The 22,763-nt window shown below is 33.3% G+C and overlaps 1 protein-coding gene across 4 annotated transcripts in view; it reads left to right on the forward strand.

Annotated features, from left to right (window-relative positions):
* The first annotated feature begins 728 nt into the window (after positions 1-728).
* Positions 729-22,763, forward strand: part of LOC123534488 (cellular retinoic acid-binding protein 2-like) — a 29,601-nt gene continuing 7,566 nt past the window's right edge. The window contains exon 1 of one of the 4 annotated variants that reach the window (XM_045316767.2): positions 729-930. In XM_045316767.2, coding sequence (XP_045172702.1) covers positions 837-930 — 94 coding nt within the window. In that variant the 5' untranslated portion in view covers positions 729-836. Of the gene's footprint in view, positions 931-2,645; positions 3,081-10,982; positions 11,252-15,263; positions 15,858-22,763 lie in introns of those variants that run through there. The other 3 variants (XM_045316765.2, XM_053519028.1, XM_045316766.2) reach the window with 3 other exon arrangements.

Here is a 22,763-nt window from a genome sequence, read left to right on the forward strand (position 1 = left end):
CGCATGTCTGGTTGCAAGTAGTCCAAAGGTAGAGTCCAATCATTTCTTCCTTTCTTCATACCCTTTATCAAAAGCGTTGTGTTTTCATCCTAGTATGCATTCGTAGCATTCTATTGAAATATGCATACTCCTATTACATATTAAATTAAAATGGCAGCGTAAGAACTTTTAGTCCCGAAAAGTCACATTGAAAGAAGCATATTTTCCTGCACATAAATGCTAACACCTGAAATCTGAAATTCCTGAAATGTCGACTCAACATTACGAAGAGCTTAATATTTATTACAACTAAAGAATGGCCACATTAAGTGTTCAATCTCTAAAGATGATGTAAAATGATGCTACATTACTATATGCAAATGAATTTAATTGTTTGGGGTTGCAGACCCAATATTCGTCAAGATCACTTTTAGCACCATATAAATGCTTGTTTTGTCCTCTTTTAACGTTGTCAATGTATGGATTTTTCCCCTCAATTTTAAAGAAATAAATTCTATATAAGCATTTTGTTTTAATTATAGATTCTGAAGCCCGGGAAAGTACTATATTCTTGGAAAAGGTCAAGTTAAACTGTCAGTATTAGATATCCACATTTGACTTATCGGTTTCCATTAAGTGTGTTATATAAGCGCAAGATGGCATAAGAAACAGCAATAATAATATAGGCTTTCTTCTTAAATAGAAAGCATTTTCATTTATATGCGAACTATCAGTGGTAAAGAAAGGTTTCGCACTTAATAGAGTATTAATAGCAGATCATCTGTCTTTAAAGAAAAAATCAGTTTGCGTGACAGTCGTTTAGTGTATTGATAAAAGTAGTTTTAGAAACTGTAAAAATGGGCAGTACTTTAGAGGAGATACGTGAACAACTTGTAGGGGCATGGGAACTTGACAGGACTGAAAACTTTGACGAGGCCCTTGAAGCTATGGGTAAGTAGCTATACAGTGCTTACTGTACAAAATTGGTTCGATTAGGCCTGTTTTGTTTTACTATCATGAAAAAAAGAACATAGTGTTATCAATTCAACTTCTTGACAGAGCAGTCACATTCTCTTTGACTCAGGTTCCTGGGATAGTCGAATAGTTTAGATGGATCAATTTAAATGATTTTTGTGGAACATCTTACGCCGAAGTCCTATCTTTGGTCTAAGTAGGCAAGCAAAACAGGATCCAGGTATATATACATATTTTGAAAACTTAAAATTTACATATAATATAATTTGTTTTTTAAAGCGTTATTAAATTTGTATATTGTATAAAGTAACTCTATTTTTCATCCATTGATTACACGTACCCTTTGTTTGGAGATGAAAATTATACTGAAAAAGAAAATTCACTAATATTTTATTTAAGTACAAAAATATATCAAACATATAAATCGTTTTCGTTAAGATATTTGATTGCTGCCGAATTATAAGCTTAACGCAGTTGTACCTCACCAAGTTACGACCCAAGACTTCGTACTTTCTCTCTTCTTATATTTCCATCTGTCTCGCTTTCTCTAAACTTTTACAGTTAAGTCGTTCCTACTTCTTCTCCAACATTGTTGCTGTTCATTTCGCTTTACTTCGTACTCGTCCAATTACAGTTTGTCATTTTTTTTATAAAAATACAATGTAATCAATAATATAAATTTTCCTTTAAATATACCTACGGGGACGCATCGAACTAATAAGAACTTGTGGTCCGACCCTTTACTTTTATTAGAATGTTTTTTATATATGTTCTGTATATGTACATTATATATGTTGTCATAAAAAAGGAAGGGATAAAATATGTTTAAATAAAGTAACTCTAAATACAGTCAAGACAAAATTTGGAAAAATAGCTGAGGCAAAACATAAAAGAATGAACAACCACACACGTAAGAACAGTTTCTATGTAGAAGGAATATGTAAATTATATGGGTACAGGTATTCACTTATCGCCTGGTGTCTCACTTTAAGAATGACTACCAGTAATAGGCCTCAATTTCACCAAAAGCGTACATACAACTTAATAATGTAAGCTTTGAAAATGTCAAACGATAGAAATAAGGTGCATATTGACAAGTTATATAGTGACAGAAGTTCTCAAAACATTCCTTTAGATTACCTCCTCTGATAATTTTGTTTTTTCTCCTTTTCCCTACGGGGAATTTTAGATTTCTTTTTTATATTTGTATCAGAATCATATAATGCAGCTTTCTACCGTAAAATTTTCTCGAAACTCGAGCTCAGATTCTCATAATCAAAAAAATTATATATTTCCCATAGGCATCAATGTTAACTTCAATACCGATTATCTCCCCAAAAAATGATAAAATACGAAAAATCTCTCGGTGAAACGTTTTTAATTTTGAATGTCTTTAAAGTGACCAAATTTCATTTAAATATTACCATCCAGTTACAAGATATAAAATATGGCTATTGCACCATGTTATCTCTAAAACCATTGTGCTTCCTCCGATATTTTATCGTATGAATATTGTTTCAATACGCAATCACGTGTTGTTGTTTTTTAATATACTTGTAAATATCCTTGCAAAAAGTAAAAAGAAAGAAAAAAACGTAAGGACAAAGTGTTTGAAGTCAAAGTTGAACGTTTTATATCCCACTTGTAAGTAGGAAAACAGCCAAATTCTTATGAATGAGAAACCGTACCGATGAGCTTGCATGCATGTATTGGATTCCTCCTATACAGTAACAGTTTATCCTGTAATCGCGATAACTTGAGACAAGTTTCAGGAGAGGTGAGATACATATTAAGAGAGGGTGAATTTCGAATCATGTTGTCTTTCATCAGGTATAGGATATTTAATTCTAAATAGGGATGGATAACCGTTTGTGAAATGACGCTTTTATTTATGGTGCAGACTATTAAAATACTTTTCGGTTTAACAGCGTATTCCTTACAGCATACAATATCTTCTGTCTGCTATCGCAATAAGCAACAGTAATTAGAACGGTCAAAGCTGCAAAATAATTCAAAGAATCATTTTGAAATAATGGGAAGTGAACTGGATGAAGTTAAGGAGAAGCTATGCGGTAACTGGGCTCTTGATAGGACAGACAATTTTGATGAGGCTTTAAAGGCCATGGGTGAGTGAATTTCTTTGCTAAAACATTAACGAAAATGTTTACTTCGACGATGGCATCAATACAATTGTGTTTGATAATGATGTATAATAGTGTACAAGTGAGTAAGTTCTAATCTTATTTTTAACAATTTTTAACTGCATATGTTATTGGATTTACCTTTGTTTACAAGTCGAAGCTTCTAACGCTCTCTCGATATTTTTGCTATAACTTTATTACTACTCAGAATCTGTTTATGATATTTCTAACACATTTAGAAAAATGTTTCTTGTATAATATATAAAGAATTCAACAAAATAGAGATACGTTATAGTTTGATTGTATGTATTTTATTTTTAAAACCAAGTTTCAAAAATACGCATACATTTCTAGAATGTACAAACGAATGAACTCCATTATAAGGCAAGAAAATCATGATACAATCACAATAACATCTTATCTTGTCCTATGGTGAAAGAAAATTCAAACTTGGCTTGATAGATAACGAAATATCAGTGTAAATTCAATATTTACACCTTTGCACCCATTGGGATGTAACAAATTATGCATTTATATGTTTGTGACTTTTAAAAAGTTAGATGAAGGTATGAGGTACTATATTTTAAAAATGTTTGATAAGTTCTTGACAACATAGTTATCTCAATGTTTGAGAAGAAATTTAATGTACTATTAGTGTTTAAAAGACAATGCCAGAATTGTCAAGTTTCGACCTGTGTATTACTGTTATAAACAGTTTTTCTATTTATTATAAAAATGATTTTTAGCTTATCCTGTTTAAACCATTTTTTTGTTTTTAAGTAATACAATATGTATCAGGGCACCTTCCCAGTAAATGTGTTCAAAGTAGTCTTTAGAAACTTTTTATGACAGTTTCTTCCATTTTGTTGAGCGCATGCAAATTCGCAAAACCTTTCCGAAACTAATAGAAGTATTACAATTCTTCAGAATGTTAAGGTTCGTTATTTGAAAGAGGATTCAGAAATTTATATCGTCATAAAAATTAAACTCTCTGGCACTTCAGCTTAAGTTGTTTACCACATGGCGTACAAATCACGATGCTTGAAGGTTTCTGTATTTTGTAATAATTGAAAGTGAGAATGGCGTCAGTTTCACAATTTAATGACATTTTTTTTAATAAATCTTAATATCCAGTTCTTATAATTAAGAAACCTAAACACATTAAACATGCTTAATCGATTTGTAAAAAATGTAAAAGAGAAAATCATTGGTGCTTTTATGCAAAAGAAAGTTTAATAAGAAATGGGAAAAAAGAGATATTGAAACCATTTGACAAAGATTTAGAACCAAACGACGCGTTAAATGAACATTTCTAGAGCTTCAGACTGAGAACATTGTTTCTGTTTATGCCTATGTCTGCAATCCAGTCACCTATTTATCATTAGCGCGTGGCTTCGTTTATCTTTCATCATTTATTTTCAGCTGCGAAATAATGAAACTATCAATTACAATCATTGTACCAAAGTCGCTACGAGACAAAATTAATTTCTGTCATAATTCAAAAGCTATTCATCTTAGATATTAGACAAAACTGTTCTCCAACGGAATTAATGTTTCTTGAAACATCAGATAAATTGAAACTGAAACTGCTACTTATTTTCTAAAATTTAATTATCATTTTATCTAACCGACACTACGTTAACAAAATGTATTAAATTTAACACGTAAAAGACAAATGTGGTAAAGACACTACTAGCCAACTGTAATAATAAACATTCCTGTGGTAGATGCAAAATTGTATGCTTTTAGGTGCATCGCTATCATAAATTACATCTTGTAGGCTAGTTCAGAGCTTGGGTTCATGCAGTACGTACATATGTTGCAAGAAAATATTAGATAATCCAGCCGGAAATCATTTTGAATGTAAATACACAGCCGGAACCAATCAAAATCATTGTGGACTCCATTAGTAGTACTGAAACTTTGTCGTTTATTTTATGCATGGGCGTAAAAGCTATAAATACAAATACAAATACATTTATATAGCGTAAAAAGTATAAAAAAATAATATTTTTTCGCTTAACAGTAACCTTAAAATGTGTAACTGAAATTTATTTTTGAAAATTAATTAAACAATAAAAATGAAACAATTACTAGGAAGAAAAGGTACTAGAGTATCTATAATGTTGCCGGGTATATCAATTTTGAAACGAAGCTGTATAATTAATTAGTTGCATTATACATGCCTTAGCTAAAATTCACACTTGTACCCCCCACCCACCCACTCCCACCCCCGCACCCCCGAAAAAAAGAGATAAACACAGCACGATTATTATCGTTATTAAGATACATACTAAAATATCGTCTTGTTTGTGTGATTGATTCTTGTTAAAGGCCTAGATTCACTACTATATAAGTGTCCTCAAATCCAATATAGAACTCCCATCTTATCTGCTGCTTATCAGCGATTATGTAACCGTAACTGATTAGAGGGCAATTAGCACAGCAGGGACCCCAACTAGACCATGAAGATGTGTGCAGTGGAGTTGAAAGAAATTAATTTTTCTTCAGTGAATGTGGAATGATAATAATATTAATTATTATTTTGATATTATATAGATGATAGTAACTATTACTTTAATGTTTTAATAATGATAATAATAATAATAAAAATAATCATAATTATTATTATTATATTATATAAAGGATGATTAAAGATACAGTAATAATATTGAAAATAATAATGATAATAAAACACAAGTATAGTGAAAACTTCATGAGCTCTTTGTGCTGACAAACAATATTTTTCTAATTGGAAACTGGGTTTCTTGTATTCATGTAATCAACATTATTTGAACATAAAATTATTGAATACTGAAATTTCATTTTCAGTATGTTGCCAAAAGTGACTTTTTTCATGCTTTGCTTTGTAACTTTGAAATGCACATACTGTTTTCAATTTTAGACAAATGTTATTTACAGTATTCTGCAAGCTTTAGATGAGTGAAAGTCACATTTTTCTGAAATATCACAATTCTCCAGACAGACTTTGAAAAAATAAAAACTTGCATATTTCTTTAAGTAAGTTTATCATTATTTCATTATTGTGAAAATAAGTTTCTGATTATCTTATTATTGTGTTTTATCAACAAATATCTTTCTTTACATAGAAATTCCCCCCCCCCCCCCCCTAAAAAAAATAGTATAACTTTAAAAGTTATCAAGTATATATCAATCTTAAATAAATTACATTGTTTCCCCTTCTCACTAATTGATACACTTGTAAGGTAGACTCACTCTCTATTCGATAATTAGCCAAATCGGTCAAAGTATATTGGAGTTACGGCCCATGAATTACCAAAAATTGGTTTTGTTACTCTTGTCCGCACTCTAAGTCAAACATTTCTTATCCGATCTTAACTAAACTTGAACAGAATGTATTTGACCATGAGACCTCGGCAAAGTTCGATAACTAGCCAAATCCGCCCAGGCACTTTTGAATTATGGCAATTGAATTACTGGATCCACGTCCAGACCATCTAATTAGATCCACTCATCTAAACCATCTAGAGAAACTAGACATTTTTCATAGAGGCAGTTGTGAGTGACATGCGCTTTTCTCAAAAGCATCTCTAGTCTTTGACTTGACTTAATATCTAATGGATCTAATAGGGAACCAATATCTGTACGCATGAAATGAGATCATCAGTAAAAGCAGACTCAGGCATTTAAGGTCGCTTTGACCTCGACACCAAATCAACCTTTGTAACATTTTTTGAGAAATCTTTCAAAACTGTGTAACAATTTTTTTTTTTTAAATCTTACATAAAACAAAGTGAGATGAAACATTCAGTATGTAGTTGGCCAAATATTTTCTAAATGTCAAGAAATCCAACTGATTCACTTAAAAGTATTGTGTGCGCACTTGAAAATAATTGGCCCAGGCATAGCAGCATATCAACAAATTCCACAAAATGGTTGTCAAGACTAGCATCAGATCAGTAATATATAAGAAAGGGCCTATTTGCATTTTCAATTATAAATCACTGCTTTATTTTGCAAATGCTTCATAAAAAATCTATATCCGTGATTTTCACGTTATAAAGATTTTTACTACCGACGACTAATATTTTTAGCGATAAATATAGTTTTCTGTGTGTCACTTACCTTGGTCACATGACAAATATTTGCCGCGTAACTAAAGTAGTTCAACGCGTAGACAAAAATCAATACATTTTTTAAAATTTACCTGTCACAATTTTTACTTAGTCAAAGCAATGAAATAGTGATGGGGGCGATTTTCTTGTAGGTATGAGGGAAATTTTTGGCTCGAACTCCGCTACCAACCGGACTGTTAATGATTATGGTCTAGTCCTTTTCATTAAAAAATACAATGGTTATGAAAATTAACAGACACATAATATTGTACCTCCTGTTTTTGAAGAATATTCAGTTCATACCATAAACCTATTATAACTAATTTTTCAGGAGAGGATATGTTCAAACCCCACGAGGACCAAACTTTTATTCATTTCAGTTCTTTTATCTAGTAAGATAAACTGATTTTTATTTCAAGACTTACTATTGATTTGTTGTAAAAAAGCGGAAAAATTTCATTTGATTAGCCATTTCTTGCTGTTTAAAGTTTAAACTTAAACTCTGATACAGAAGGATGAAGGTTTAGACGTCTTTGAAAATACTTCTTACCTTCTTTATTTTGCAATTATTCTTTGGAAGAAATTTAGGTAGGTTTTACTTCAGGTCTATGGTTATTTTTGAATGCAGAGAGAAAGGTCATAGGCTACTTTTTCGGTGTTGGAGCTTCATTTCTCTCCGCTTAAATCCTTTAACTTGAGGCTCCACAAATGTTATCGACAGATTGTCATTGTGCCCCCCCCCTACCCCCATGAGTGGTGGGGGCATATAGATTTGCTCTTGTCCGCCCGTCCGTCCTTCCGAGAATGTTGTGTCGCGCCTAGCTCCAAAAGTCTTTGACGTAGAGTCACAAAACTTTACAGGAATGTTGGTCAGCATGTGTAGTTGTGCACCTGTGGTCTTGCGTCCGGATTTATTCAGTCGTGTTGGAGTTATGGCCCCTGACTTTGTAAAAATTGGTCATTTTAATGTTGTGTCGCGCCTAGCTCCAAAAGTATTTGATGTAGACTCACATAACTTTACAGGAACGTTGGTCAGCATGTCAGCATGTGTAGTTGTTAACCTGGGGTTTCGCGTCCGGATTCATTCGGTAGGAGTAGGAGTTATGGCCCCAGACTTAGTAAAAATTGGTAATTTTAATGTTGTGTCGCGCCTAGCTCCAGAAATATTTGACGTAGAGTCACCAAAGTTTACAGGAATATTGGTCAGCATGTGCAGTTGTGCACCTGGGGTTTCGCGTTCGGAATCATTCAGCCTTGTAGGAGTTATGGCCCCTGACTTAGTTAAAAAATTGTCATTTTAATGTTGTGTCGCGCGTAGCTCCAAAAGTATTGGACTTAGAGTCACCAAAGTTTACAGGAATGCTGGTCAGCATGTGCAGTTGTGCACATGGGGTTTCGCGTCCAGATTCATTTAATATTGTAGGAGTTATGGCCCCTGACCTAGGAAAAAATTGTCATTTTAATGTTTTGTCGCGTGTAGCTCCGAAAATATTTTACCTACTGTCATTATTTTACTACACAAGACCAGATTTCTTGTCCAGACTTACTCAAAAAAGAAAGTTTGTTAAACATGTATGTTAAAATTTACTTGACCTAGAATCATAAACTATTAGAGGATTGTTTTATAGCCTATGAAGTGTTCTCTTTAGGAGTTTACTCAGCTAGGCCAGTGTTATGGCTAACTAAGTGAAAAATACACATAAGGTTCTTAGAAGTTTGTGTTGCAAACATCTTAAAAATTGTTTAACCTGAGTTATTAAACCATGTTACAGTGGCAGGAGTGGGGGAGCTGTGTCCTATGGACACACTTCTAGTGTTTTATAATTGATACGCAAGACTTTGATGTTTCTCCTGTAAAATTTTTGGTATAATGAATTCTCTGCGATTGTTTCGCAGTAGTTATCACTTTGAAATTTGTCTATGTTTGAGCTTTAGGAAATAACATAAATTGTACAAAATTTAGAAAAAAGACACGATTAAAGTTGATGATTGCATTATTGTCTCTTTACTATACGTGAATAAAATTGTTAAAGTCAACACCTTCTGATAAATATGTGTTTTTATATTGACAAACCTTTTATCTACGCTACGTAACGTTTCTTAAAAGAACATTTTCATGCTTTAATTGCATTTAAAATTTGAAAAAAACTACTTACACTATTAGAATATATTAATTATGTAATAAGTCCCAATGATGACATTATACACTGTTTATCTGCAGATATATGTCGTGTTTTCGTGTCGGCGGAGCGAAGCCACGACCGCACGACAAATACCCGCCAACACGAAAACCAGCCAGATAAATAGTTATGTCGGCGACCTCTAAACGTCGAGTTTTCTCGTAGAATGTGTCATGTGTGTGTGGAGGTGTCAACACAAAGACACCAAAACTCGACAAAAATAAAGTGTTTTTCAAGTTTTTGTGTTTTCATGTTGTATTTTCGCCTCGCCAACACGACATGGCAGAAATCAGCCATCATAGATAAGGGAATAGAATAAAATATGCTGTGTCCTATATCACACTCCTGACACTTAGACTTCCTACGTGTGCAGAAATTTCTTACACTGTTTCTGTCGAGACTTTAATTTAATACCGTATCCATAACAAGTCTGAGAGTGTAATTTATTTTGAGCATTTCTAAAATGACAGAAACGTCTTCAAAAGATAAAAGGTAAGGGTAGATTTCCCGGATTCACAGAGCACCCCAAACACAGCCACAGAGCCATGCATTTACCAGCATAGCTGCTACTTCCATACTTGTTAGTTCCTATTGAATACAGCTCGTGATTACTTCGTGTGCTTAATTATTTTCATAAAATAATTACATCAACGAACAGCACGCAGTGTGAATCGGGAAACACATTTTTTTTGCCAGAAGTATGTATCATTAATTTGATAGGTATGCTTAATCGAAGACCTATAGGCATTTCGTCTTCTACGCGTGTTTTATTAATCACTAATGTCTCTGTAGGTTAAATACGTGCATCGACAAGTAATCCAAGCAATTCCAATGAAAAAAAGAATGTAAGCCAGATTTTTTTTTATATCTTTGACAATACGAAAATCAAAGTTCCAGTAAATTAATGATTACAATCATGGACACTACAGCATGTTTCTGCGGTTGTTATAAAAAGGCAATGTTCCGACATGCCGAAGAATGGCCGAAATGGCATTCGAGGTTACGTAAGCGTATGTATATACTGGTCAACTAGAGTAACAATCAAAGAATTTGCCCACCACAACCAACTGACAAAACCATCAACAAAGGCTCAATAAGACTTAAAGAAGTACGTTAGACCATATAATTATAAAACCGTACGACCTATATAACAACAATAATATTGCCAACATCAACGCTTTTGTTGCGCCTGAATTCACCACATCTTTCTATTTAAATCGTATAAAAGCTCGTAAAAAGTTTCGGTCCTTTCCTTTACTTTAGCTAGTTTAAGCTCCATTGCGGTGATCTGCATGGTCGAGCAAATGAAGTCGTTGACTACGAATCTCTAGCCCTTCAATTTTGTTGGTTCGAAACTCTTCTCGGCATATACTTGTATGATAAGAAGGTCTCAAGCTAGCTTATGGATAGTAGAACTATGCAGGTACCTGCAAGTCTGAGGTCGATAGTTTTAACCAGGTACCAGCAAGATTCTGACATTGAGAGCCTTTACCAAGAACCAGCAAGTGTCTGAGGTCGAGAGTTATAACCATGCAGGTACCTAAAAATTTTCTGAAATATTGTCCGAATGGTGATTAAATCGGGGTATAGGATATTTAATTCTAAATAGGGATGGATAACCGTTTGTGAAATGACGCTTTTATTTATGGTGCAGACTATTAAAATACTTTTCGGTTTAACAGCGTATTCCTTACAGCATACAGTATCTTCTGTCTGCTATCGCAATTAGCAACAGTAATTAGAACGGTCAAAGCTGCAAAATAATTCAAAGAATCATTTTGAAATAAGTGAAGTGAACTGGATGAAGTTAAGGAGAATCTATGCGGTAACTGGGCCCTTGATAGGACAGACAATTTTGACGAGGCTTTAAAGGCCATGGGTAAGTGAATTTGTTTGCTAAAACGTTGACGATGTTTACTTCAAACATGATATTAAGACTATGGCGCTTCATAATGATACCATACTGTACAAGCGTGTAAGTTCTAACACTATTTTTAACAATTTTAAACTGAATATGTTTTTGGGTTTACTAAGGCTTCTAACGCTCTCTCGGTATTTTTGCAATAACTTTATTACTACTCGGAATCTGTTTTTGACATTCCTCATACATTTTGAAAAATGTTTCTTTTTGTATAATAGAGAAAAAAATCATCAAAATCGAGTTGCGCTATAATTTCATTGTATGTATTTTACGATCACAACAAAATGTAAAAAATTCTAAAAAAAATACGCATAAATTTCTAGAATTTACAAACGAATGAATTCCATTATAAGGCAAGAAGTTCATGACAAATCTTATCTTGTCATATCGTGAAACGAAATTAAAACTTGGTTTGATATCTGACCAAATATCAGTGAAAATTCAGTATTTCCAACTCTGCACCCTTTCAAAGGATACTTGCAAACGGGATGAAAGCAAATTATGCATCTGTATTTTTTGTGACTTTTAAAAACTTGGACGAAAGTATGAGGTACTTTGAATTACTTGATGTTAAGAATGTTTGATATGTTCTCGACAACATAATTATCTAAATGTCTGAGAAGAAATTTAATGTACTATTAATGTTATAAATATATTGCCAAAACTGCCAAGGGGGCGTAAAATGTTTCGACTGTGTATTACTGTCATAATCTTCATCCAGTCTTCTTCCTTTAATATAAAAATAAGTTTTTAGTTTATTATGTGAAAACTGTTTCTGTTTTTTAAATAATATAATATGGTATATACCGAATGTATCAGAAAACCTTTCCAGTATATTTGTTTGAAAAAGTCTTTAGAAACTTTTTATGACAGTTTCTTCCATTCAAAGTTGTTGAGCGCATGCGAATTCGCAAAACCTTTTCAAAACTCATGGAAGTACTACAATCCTTCAGAATATTAAGGTTCGTTATTTGAAAGAGGATTCAGAAATTTATATCGTCATAAAAATTAAAATCTCTGGCACATCAGCTGTAGTTGTTCACCACATGATGTACATATCACGGTGCTTGAAAGTTCCTTTGAGTGAACACCTGTTTTGTATGTTTATTGTATGTATTTCTCCAAAGGAGAGAATGGCGTCAACAAATTAATGACACTTTTTGTACTTCTTAACATGTAAAACTCTTACAATTAAGGAACCTAAACACATTAAACATGCTTAATCGATATCTAAAATGTAAAAGAGAAAATCATTGGTGTTACTGTGCAAAAAAAAGTTTAATAAGAAATGGGGAAATTGGCCGTTCCGTATAAAATGGCACTCTAAATATTATAGAGGAATGAACAACAAAAATGCTCGTATCAGTTTCTTTTTGTTATAGTAATAAAGAATATAACTAATCTTTGACGAAGAAAATTGCATTTGAAATTAAACCATGATAATTTTGATATCGTAGTTCAATTTAACCAATGATATTTATCTATTACACATAAACACATATATAGGCGGTTCTGCAGTGGGCCAGCGTGACAAACACAAGGCTCCTTTGAGTTGAATAAAATTACAAACGAGAAAAAAATGTGTGATGCTCAAAAACAAATACTGAAACCATCTGACAAAGATTTAGAACCAAACGATGCCTTTAAAATACATATCTAGAGCTTCAAACTGAGAACATTGTTTCTGTTTATGCCTATGTCTGCATTCCAGTCATCTTCTTCATCATTTATTTTCAGCTGTGATATAACGAAAATATCTATTACAATCATTGTACCCAAGGCGCTACGAGACAAAATTAATGTCTGTGATAATTCAAAAGCTATTCATCTAAGATATTAGACAAACTGTTCTCCAACAGAATTAATGTTTCTTGAAACATTCGATAAATTGAAAATGAAGCTGCTATTTATTTTCTAAAATTTTAATTTATCTAACCGACACTGCGTAAACAAAATGTATTAAATTTAACACATAAAAGACAAATGTTGCAAAGATACTAGCCAACTGCAATAATAAACATTCCTGTGATAGTTGTAAAATTGTATGTTCTTAGGTGCATCGCTATCATATTACATCTTGTAGGCTAGTTCAGAGCTCGGGTTCATGCAGTACGCACATATGTTGCACGAAAATAGTAGATAATCCCACTGGAGATCATTTTGAATGTAAATGAAGAACCGGAACCAAACAAAATCATTGTGGACTCAGTTCATTAGTGGCACTGAAATCTTTGTCGCTTATTTTATGCATAGGTGTAAAAACTATGAATACAAATACAAATACATTTATATAGCGCAAAAAGTATAAAAATATTCGTTTGCGCTTTACAGTAACCTTAAAATGTATAACTGAATTTTATTTTTAAAAATTAATTAAACAAATGAAATGAAACAAACTGGGAAGAAAAGGTATCTACACTGTTGCCGAGTATATTAATTTTGAAACGAAGCCGTATAATTGATAAAGTTGCATTATACATGGCTTACCTACAGTTCACACATGTGACCCCTTAAAAAGATAAACAGCACGTTTAGTATCGGTATTAAAATACATACTATCTAGAATATCTTCTTGTTTGTGTGATTGATTCCTGTTAAGGAAGACCCAATGATGCAATAGAACCACGTTTTTGATAGTTTACTCTTGCTTATATTTGACATAAGATAAACAGCAACAAAAAAGCCAAGTTTAGTTGATCCTCATACCGCTCATATTGTTATTGCCTGGCATCATAAGTTATCTCGTAATTGTTTGCTAACACGCAGTTAGGGAGTAATGTGTTATTTCGAACCACGGAAATTAAATTAAGTTATATAATCAATCTGCAGACATATTCATAAAATAGAAATGGCATATCTATAATAAGCCATAATAGCAAAATAATGTTTGTTCCATGACTAGCGATATTATTATTAGGTTATTTAACATTGTTCTGCACAATACGGCAATATATTCGGACGAGTAACCATTCGAAGAAGCATATTGGGCGAGCCGATGTATATGACCAAAGTCAATGCGAGACAATGAGCAGGTGCTAATAGCCTTGGGGAGTATTGCACGTACTAGAATCCTGTTTAGACCAATTCTGCTATTGGTTGGTTGGGTTGTATTCTATGATTCAAAAGAATCTTCTTGTAAACATTCAGGGATAATAAGCCAATTAAGTTCATGTAAATATTTTTCTAGTCAATTAATCTAAATCAGATTATAATTGATGGAAGTGGAAATCGTTCAGACAGTTAGCCAGTGCGAACTTCCTCAATGATGTGGTGGATATGCAATTTATTCATGTTTCTAAACATAAGTTTTTTTGAAGCACACAATAATTTTAGTTAAAAGATAGGTATGCTTTGTGATGCAAAACAGATTTTGCTAGAAATGTATAAATACGCTATGCTGATAAAACACATTCTTAAAGAGCAAGGAATGCCTAACAATAAAGCCTTTCATAATGCTGAAATAATTTTTAAAATCGGACCACAATTGAAAAAGATATGACAGCTTGAAATTTAAGAAATCGGCTGATCATGGAGGCAGCCATTTTATTGTGTTTATGACGTCATTTACACATTGCTGTAGCAATAGATTGATTTCATATGTTTCTTGAGTGTAAGATGTAAAACATGGTAATTATTGTGCATTATACTAAAGAAAAATATGTTCTAATTTAATTTATTCATTTCAAGGTCATTTGATTTAACTCTTTTCAGGAAAATCTTAAGCAATGGCTTTTTTTTTAATCTAACGTGACTCATTAGAACTTTGCCATGTAAACCTGTGCACATTCTACATGGATAAAACGTTACTTCTTTGCAACGTACATTAGTTCGTTAGTTTTTCTTACGGTCACATTATGCATGTATTTTTTAAACAAACAAAAAAACGCCTTGCGCTCTTTTTGATGTTTTACAAGCAGGTGATATCCGAATTCGATAAGAGTTTGATAAAATGGTCAACTGAATAGACTGGTATGTCATGCCAGCTTTTCTACTACAGTCCTAGACTGTGTATCTTTTTCTATTGGATTTTTGTTATGTTTTTATGTGTGACTTGTAAGTCTCGTTCTGTAACTCGGCATTACCAGAAGAAGTCTTTGAGAGAAAGTCAACAGACTCCTAATTACTTTTGGGACATTTGCAGGGTATTTATTTTATAGATACGTCATTAAGATAATAGACCTTGTATCGGATCACGCGAAATATAACAAAAGGAAACTCATTATTGGATGTAATTCACGCATTATTGGAAATATCATTGTTCAGGGCATGTATAAAGTGCTAAGTGACATGGGACACTGATGAAATAAGGATCAGAAAATCATTTAATTGAATTTTATTTTGAGTACGAAAGCGTTTGAAAAATTATCTACTGTACTACTTAACTGACAATTATAGAGCTGAATAGGTGACTCAATAGAAAAACAGCGGACCATTTCTCAACAGTCTGATAAAGTTTTGGTCATTAACATAATGGGGAGCGCATTAGAAGAAATTAAAGAAAAACTGACTGGTAACTGGGAGTTAGATAGGACTGAAAATTTTGAAGAGGCATTGCAGGCAATGGGTGAGTTCATTCATCTACGTTAAGAAAAACATCTCTTTTTTGTACATTAAAAAGTAGCATTCTTGTTCTCTTCATGCTTTTAAGACTAGTTTCACTGCATTGCCAATCGGCATTATTTTTTCTTGTGTTCAAAACGCATGTTTTCCATAAAATCTTCAGTTTTTTTAAAGAAAAAACCTATATAACATCACCTGGGAATGTTATAGGTCAGCATGTGATATGAGTAGAATACAGGGCAGTTTAGAAGTGCATCATGTGAGCCGCGCCATGAGATACCAACATAGTGGGTTCGCTATCAGTTTCTCTAATTGCAATAGGCTTTGAAAGCGAACAGCATGGATCCTGACCCGACTGCGCGGATGCGCAGGCTGGTATGGATCCATGCTGGTCGCAAACCCACTATGTTGGTTTTCTCATGGCGCGGCTCATTTTATAATTTCCTACATAATAACATTTCAAGAGTTCTCTGGGGAGTTTCTTACACATGAATATCTCTGTGATAGTTTAAAATCTAATTAAAATATTATTAACAGTACTTTAATGAAATACACAGACAAACTTGAGAAATGCTGTTACAAGGTTTAATGTTTTGTGTCTGATGTATTATTCTGAATATATTGTTCTCCATAAAAACCTTTTAGGAATCTAGGAAATATAAATTAATAATTCAAACTGAGAACATAAAACTCGCTTCTCAGTAATTTCATATATAATCTGTTGTTATATCTAATTATTGCCCACATAATAGCATTCTAAGAGTTCTCTGGGGAGTTTCTCACAAATGATGATAACTCAGTAACCGTGGATCTCCCCTCTCTAAATTCTAGTTTGTTTTGTTCTGCCCATTGTCTACTCCATTATTTTAATTAGGGACCATACGCCGCATTTCATGAAATTGCACTCTACTGTAGTGTATTATTAAAAGTTCCATGTATGTACATCGCCGTATGAACATATAGGTGGATTTCTAATAATTGTATTTTAGTACTTATAAAATGTGCAAATGTTGAGTTCTGTTCAACCAGGGGCTAGAGGGCGTGCATTTCCACCATCGTCCATGAACTGGCTCAGCCAAACAGATTCTGCAACATTTTCATTTTTGTTGTGGAGTTTCCACTTCTTCTGTTTTACAAAGTGCCATTCACACCATGTAATTAACCTTTATAACAGATTTAGTCCACGGAACATAGTCTTTGATGGTCAAAAAAAATAATACAGTCTTAGAAAACATAATGTAATGTCAAAATAAACCCTGAAAGAATAATATGCCAAATTCCAAAGGACAAATCTCCATCCTTAGAAATATTCTTCCTTAGAAATATTTCTCTCGTTTAGGTATCAGTTAAATGTCAGTGATGGTAGTGACATTTTAAGAATATGAAATATAACAATTTATCAAAAAGACAATTTCATCATCGAGAAGGTGACCTCTGGCCTAGAGACACAATAAATTCTTGCGATAACTGCAAAGTTCTAGGCTCTTATCCGATATATTGGATTTCATGATACAGGTTAGTTATATAACGAAATTGTTGATTAATAAATTTGATTTTAGATGATCTTTTGGAAACGTAGCAGCGCAATTAAAGAGATCTAATAGCATAAACGGGTTGACTGAGTCTGGTCATGAGATGTAATGAAATTGGCAATTCACAACCCCTATCATCGGCTTAAGCGAAACTATCAAATTTTAAAATTGAATGGAGAACATGACCCAACATCCAAAAGGAGCAGAAGGAACACTGAGCTGCTCGTGGTAAGAAAATAAAGTGATAATGCCAAGACATTTTATCACACATTATCTAAAATACAAAATAGAATACAAAGCTTTGCTTTGCGTGCTGTTCATAAATTAAAGCATTTACTGCGAGATTCACAAGTCTTTTCCCTTGTGACAAATCTACTAATAGAGGAAAGATATATCACCTTGTGCTACTCAAAATAGCAGGGAGGGACTTATTTTTCCATCAGAAAAGCTGTTCCAATCCTTCGTGGAATAACATGACTAATATTATATATCTCACCAATATTTAGCATGTTACTAGATATCTTAACAAATTATACCGCCTTAGTTGTGCGTAGAATTTGTCCTCGGCTCGAGTAAGTTAGACAATTTGAAAATTTTATAGACTGAATTAAATCTCGAGTTATTTCGTTTGATTGAGTAACATGCTTTCATTATATCAATTACAGGTATATTTTATTATCACAGCACTAATGTGGTAGATGGAAAATGTATCCCAATACTTGGGTATCAGTTGATAAATTTCCTCTTTCTTCTTTTGTTATGGAGTCAATTCGAAGTATCTATTAAACAAAATATTTGCTTAAGCCGGTGTTGTGTTGCACATTTCACATTACCTCTCATGAACAAACTCGATCAAACCGATTGCGGTATTATTGCTTTATTGCGTTCTGTGCTTTCAAAAGATCTTTCAGATGTTATTAAAATTCCTTTTCTCTCAATATTGCATGCTGGCCGTTTAGAATGGTATATTGATAGGCAGATAAACGATTGATTTCAAATTCTTTGTTCTTTGAATGAAACGCATTATATTACTCTATGGATTAGAATATATTTGCCTTACAATTGTTTTAAAAACCCTTAATATCCTAGAGTCATTATGATATTCTATGTTTATATTTACATCAAACCAGTAATGAAACGGTACTTTTCAATTTATTATGCCAAGTAATTTCAAAGAATAAAACACAATCGTGCAAAATAACAGCATATACGGTTTATGTCCGCAGTTATAAAAGGTATTATTATATACCCTGATATATAGCCCTTTTTTCACTTATGAAAATAAAACCACGAATACGTGTTATAAATACGACATTCCATGCGACAAAAAGTTCATCAATTCAAACGAATGTTTAGCCTTAATTGTGTAAAATTATAATCCATTTTGACTAATATAACAGTAGAAATAAGTGTATGTATAATAAAAGGGTCAATAAACTACTATCCCTACCTTGATCTCCAATGATACACTCATAGATTTTGTCAGACCGTTAGCGCCTTGTAGGACCTAGGCCTGGCAAAAGCTAGTGGAGCCGAATACAACATTGCTGATCGCGGTACCGCTATAATAACCCTATTATGAAAGGTCCAAAAAATGTAGCAAATTGGGATTTTTTTTGCGATCGTAATTAGTAACTGTAAAACTATTGATATAAAAGTTAACCAGATATATAGGAAGATCCTTTGGATACATAAAACGCAGCCAAGCAAAATAACAGCAGAGTCGGTCAGGTAGAGCTTGTTTGTTAGCGATAATGAAATGTGCAACACCCCTCACGCCCTTTAGCAACGGCTGAAGAAGACTAGACTGGCATCAGTCGCTAGAGTCCTTCAAAACAAATATCTGTTCCCTAAAATCCTATTTAATAGCACATTCTGGAAAAAAAACCTCTCATATCTGTGACTCTAACGACTGTTGAGATGAGCCTAGAGAGAAAATACAGAAAGAATATTAACATTATTACAGATTCCTTGATCTCAACAGACTTTGTAAGTCTAGAAAAAGGCCTCAGGCATACTGAAAGAAGAAATGGACTATATGATCTTACAACACTCTATTTCTACTAATATATCTTTTATCTAAAATCTTTAAAAGCCATTAAGCGCTCCAAGATTTGGATCCGATTCTTTTATTTTGTTGTAGCAGTGTTGTACGTCATTATTACGAGTATCATCTTTCGTCAATCTATCTGAGGATAAAATAAAAAAAAAGCTGTTCAGATAATTATCGTAATAACAGTGTAACAAGCATTTCCAGTTTATTGTAAAAAGCTCTTGGGTTATTTTAGATGGTTCATGTCATGGTATAATAACAGAAAACTCTGAAAATTAATAATGAATGTGATATTATCTCCTATTTGAGCACAGAAACATCTGTTTTTTTTCCACAGATATGAAGCTATTAAAGCAAAAGTAAAATTGTTGTTTTGTCAAAATTTCGAAATATCGAGGAATAATGTATTTATTCAAGTTAAATTATAGCTGAAAAGCTTTTTCAAAGACGGAAATATAAGACGGCATTTCATGTAGTAATTTTTAGTTGCCAAACGTTTTTGTAAGGTAATTAGTTATTCTTGTTTCATTAGTAAAACGGTCACATTGTTAAATACATATCTAGTTTAAACCAATACAAATGCCTTTATTGTAACTGACTGGCACCAAAGTTGTCTGATTATTTTTGGATGGTTCATGTCATGGTATAATAACAGAATACCGTGCAGAAATAATGGTTTTAGTATCTCCAATTTAAGCATAGAGTAATCTTTTTACAGATATGGGGCTATAAAAGCAGAACTTAAATTGTTGTTTAATCAAAATGTGCGTGCCTTCATATTATTAGTGTGGAAACATTTCATATCGTTTTACAATAAATAGTTTTGTGAGTTATCAATGTTTATGTGGGTTAAAATATTGATAATTTCCAAAAGCAAACAATAACAAACAGAAACATTTGACTGATAGAACCTTATAAACTATGGTTAAACAACGGTATTTTTTATTAGACATTAACCTCCTTTGTCTGCTATTACATTTAGAACATTGAATCGAAGTGAGAAAGTGATATTATTATTGATCATTTATTACCTGTTACGATTTTAGCACATAAAGTGCGGCACTTTTACTTTGTCCTGTATTATATAAATATTGGTTTTACATCTATAAACATTGGAAGGACTATATCAACAGTGATTGGATCAATGCATATATTCCATTCCACATTAGAAGCCGACATCGTGACAAAAGCAATATTTACATGTTTCATCTTTCATCATATTTCTAACTTTGGTGAAGAAAAATCCACCTGTTTGATTACACTGAAGAGATGATATCATGACAATGACGTAAGAATAATTTCTAATTTTAATGTTAAGTGTTGGGGGGGGGGGGGGGGGGGGATGGTGACATAACTGTTTCATATCCTATTAAAACCTCCAACCCGAGAGTACTTTATTCCCTGGAGCTTCACTTAATCAATGGCAATTGCTGACGCTTCTTTTGTTGGTATACATCGCTCTTTATCCAATAGTACTGTTCACATAAAATATATGACAAGAGGAAGTATCGTGAATTGACCTTATTAGGTTGGGTGTACCCATTGAACATCTTTCTTAATGGATTAGATACGACAGAGGAGGTAACATGCTGGGGGACTTTAAAACACTGTTGTATGGTTGTTTTTGTCTTTCTGTTATTATTAGATCTATTTTGAAGTCCTTTCCTTTGGTGTTTACGCAGTCAAAAATTTAATAATAAAACGTCGTATTGTCTCATAGGCGGAGCAAAAAACGCATACTGACTTCCAGCTGTGACGTCATGGCATTTTGACGTCAAAACAGTGTGTCTTCGCAAACAATATACCGAGGAAAATTGAACAATCTCAGCAGATAAGTGAATTTGATTTCCCTGTTTCCAGTCAACCATCAATATGTTGGATTTAGAGGGCATGGGCGGAAGCATTCATTTTCGCTAACGTCCATCATACACAGGCTCAATCAAACCGAACTTGCAACATTTTCACTTTTGTCGTGTTGACCGACCTGTGGAGTTTCCACTTTTACCATTTTATTATCACAGCTGCGTTGTATGTGCCGCGTGGCGGCCGTAAAATGTTCCTTATATTCAGTCAGAGCTGTTATATTTTAATCTTTTCAGATCGTTCAGCACGACTTTTATGTTGTGTAATTGGTACTGTTTAGTTTTTAGCTTGAACATTTTGGCTTGGATGGTTTCAATACTCCCGCTTTCATAGCTTTGGGTATTGTATAAACACACCTTGGATATAGTGCCTGCTTTTTAATTTCGTCTTTTGTCAGTTTCTGTGATATGCAGATTCCGTAATCTCAAGTCCCCCTTCTAAATTCCAGTTTGTATAGTTCTGCGCATTGTTTTCTCATATCATTTTAAACGAGTAACATACGCTGCTTTTTATGGAATGACACACAATATTATATCATTGAAGGTTCCATATGCATCACCGTATGAACACATTTGCGGATGTCTCGACATTGTTTTTTGGTACTTGTAATATGTGAACATCTTGAGTTCTGCTCAACACAGGTCTAGAGGTCGTGGGCGGAAGCATGCATTTCCACTACATTCCATGCACAGTTTAATCAAACCGAGCCTGCAACAATTTCATTTTTGTCGTGTTGAGTGACCTGTGGAGTTTCCACTTTTTTCTATTTTAGTGCGGTCTATATGAGGATATGCTAAGCACTAGGTCAGTATCACTATTTTCAGGTCGACAGATCCGCATATCGACCTCAATAAACACAATAATCATAAAGTATAAAGTCCTCTTATTAAAGGTCTCGTCTGCATTTCACAATCTTTTTGAAAGAACATTAGTCTGATTGCTAGACGGATGTGTCCATAATTACTCCATCAGAAGCTTATTTCTTTCACACAGTGATGTGGCTTTCCTCGACATTTTGGAATCAATAATGTCTTGTTATCCTGGATTAAGGAATGGAAATGCAGGAAATCTTAAATGTCAGATTCATTACTTGAATATAAGACCTTTATAATCTAAACATCAAATAAGAAGTTGCTGTTGGAGCTATGACCAATCAGTGAAAATTATCTTGTTATCTTAGTCATTCGTCCAACATATAATTCTGTTGCGTTTTGAACAGTTAATAAGCGCGCTAGAACAACTTAATGTTTAATAACGAAGCTTTATGGAGCGTTGTTTCTGAGCATATGGTCTTCTCAATGGTAAAACCTGTGGCTGTGTTTGTGGTACTCTGTGCTTCCGAGAAATCTACCCCATACCTTTTATCTGTTGTAAATCGTAAATCTTCGTAGGGATACATTTTCGTGGATTTTGTGGTTGCGTCATCTCAGGGAATTTAAACTCATTCATTTTATCTTGAGAA

The sequence above is a fragment of the Mercenaria mercenaria genome, chromosome 12 (genome assembly GCF_021730395.1).
Source record: "Mercenaria mercenaria strain notata chromosome 12, MADL_Memer_1, whole genome shotgun sequence".
Lineage (NCBI taxonomy): Eukaryota > Metazoa > Mollusca > Bivalvia > Venerida > Veneridae > Mercenaria > Mercenaria mercenaria.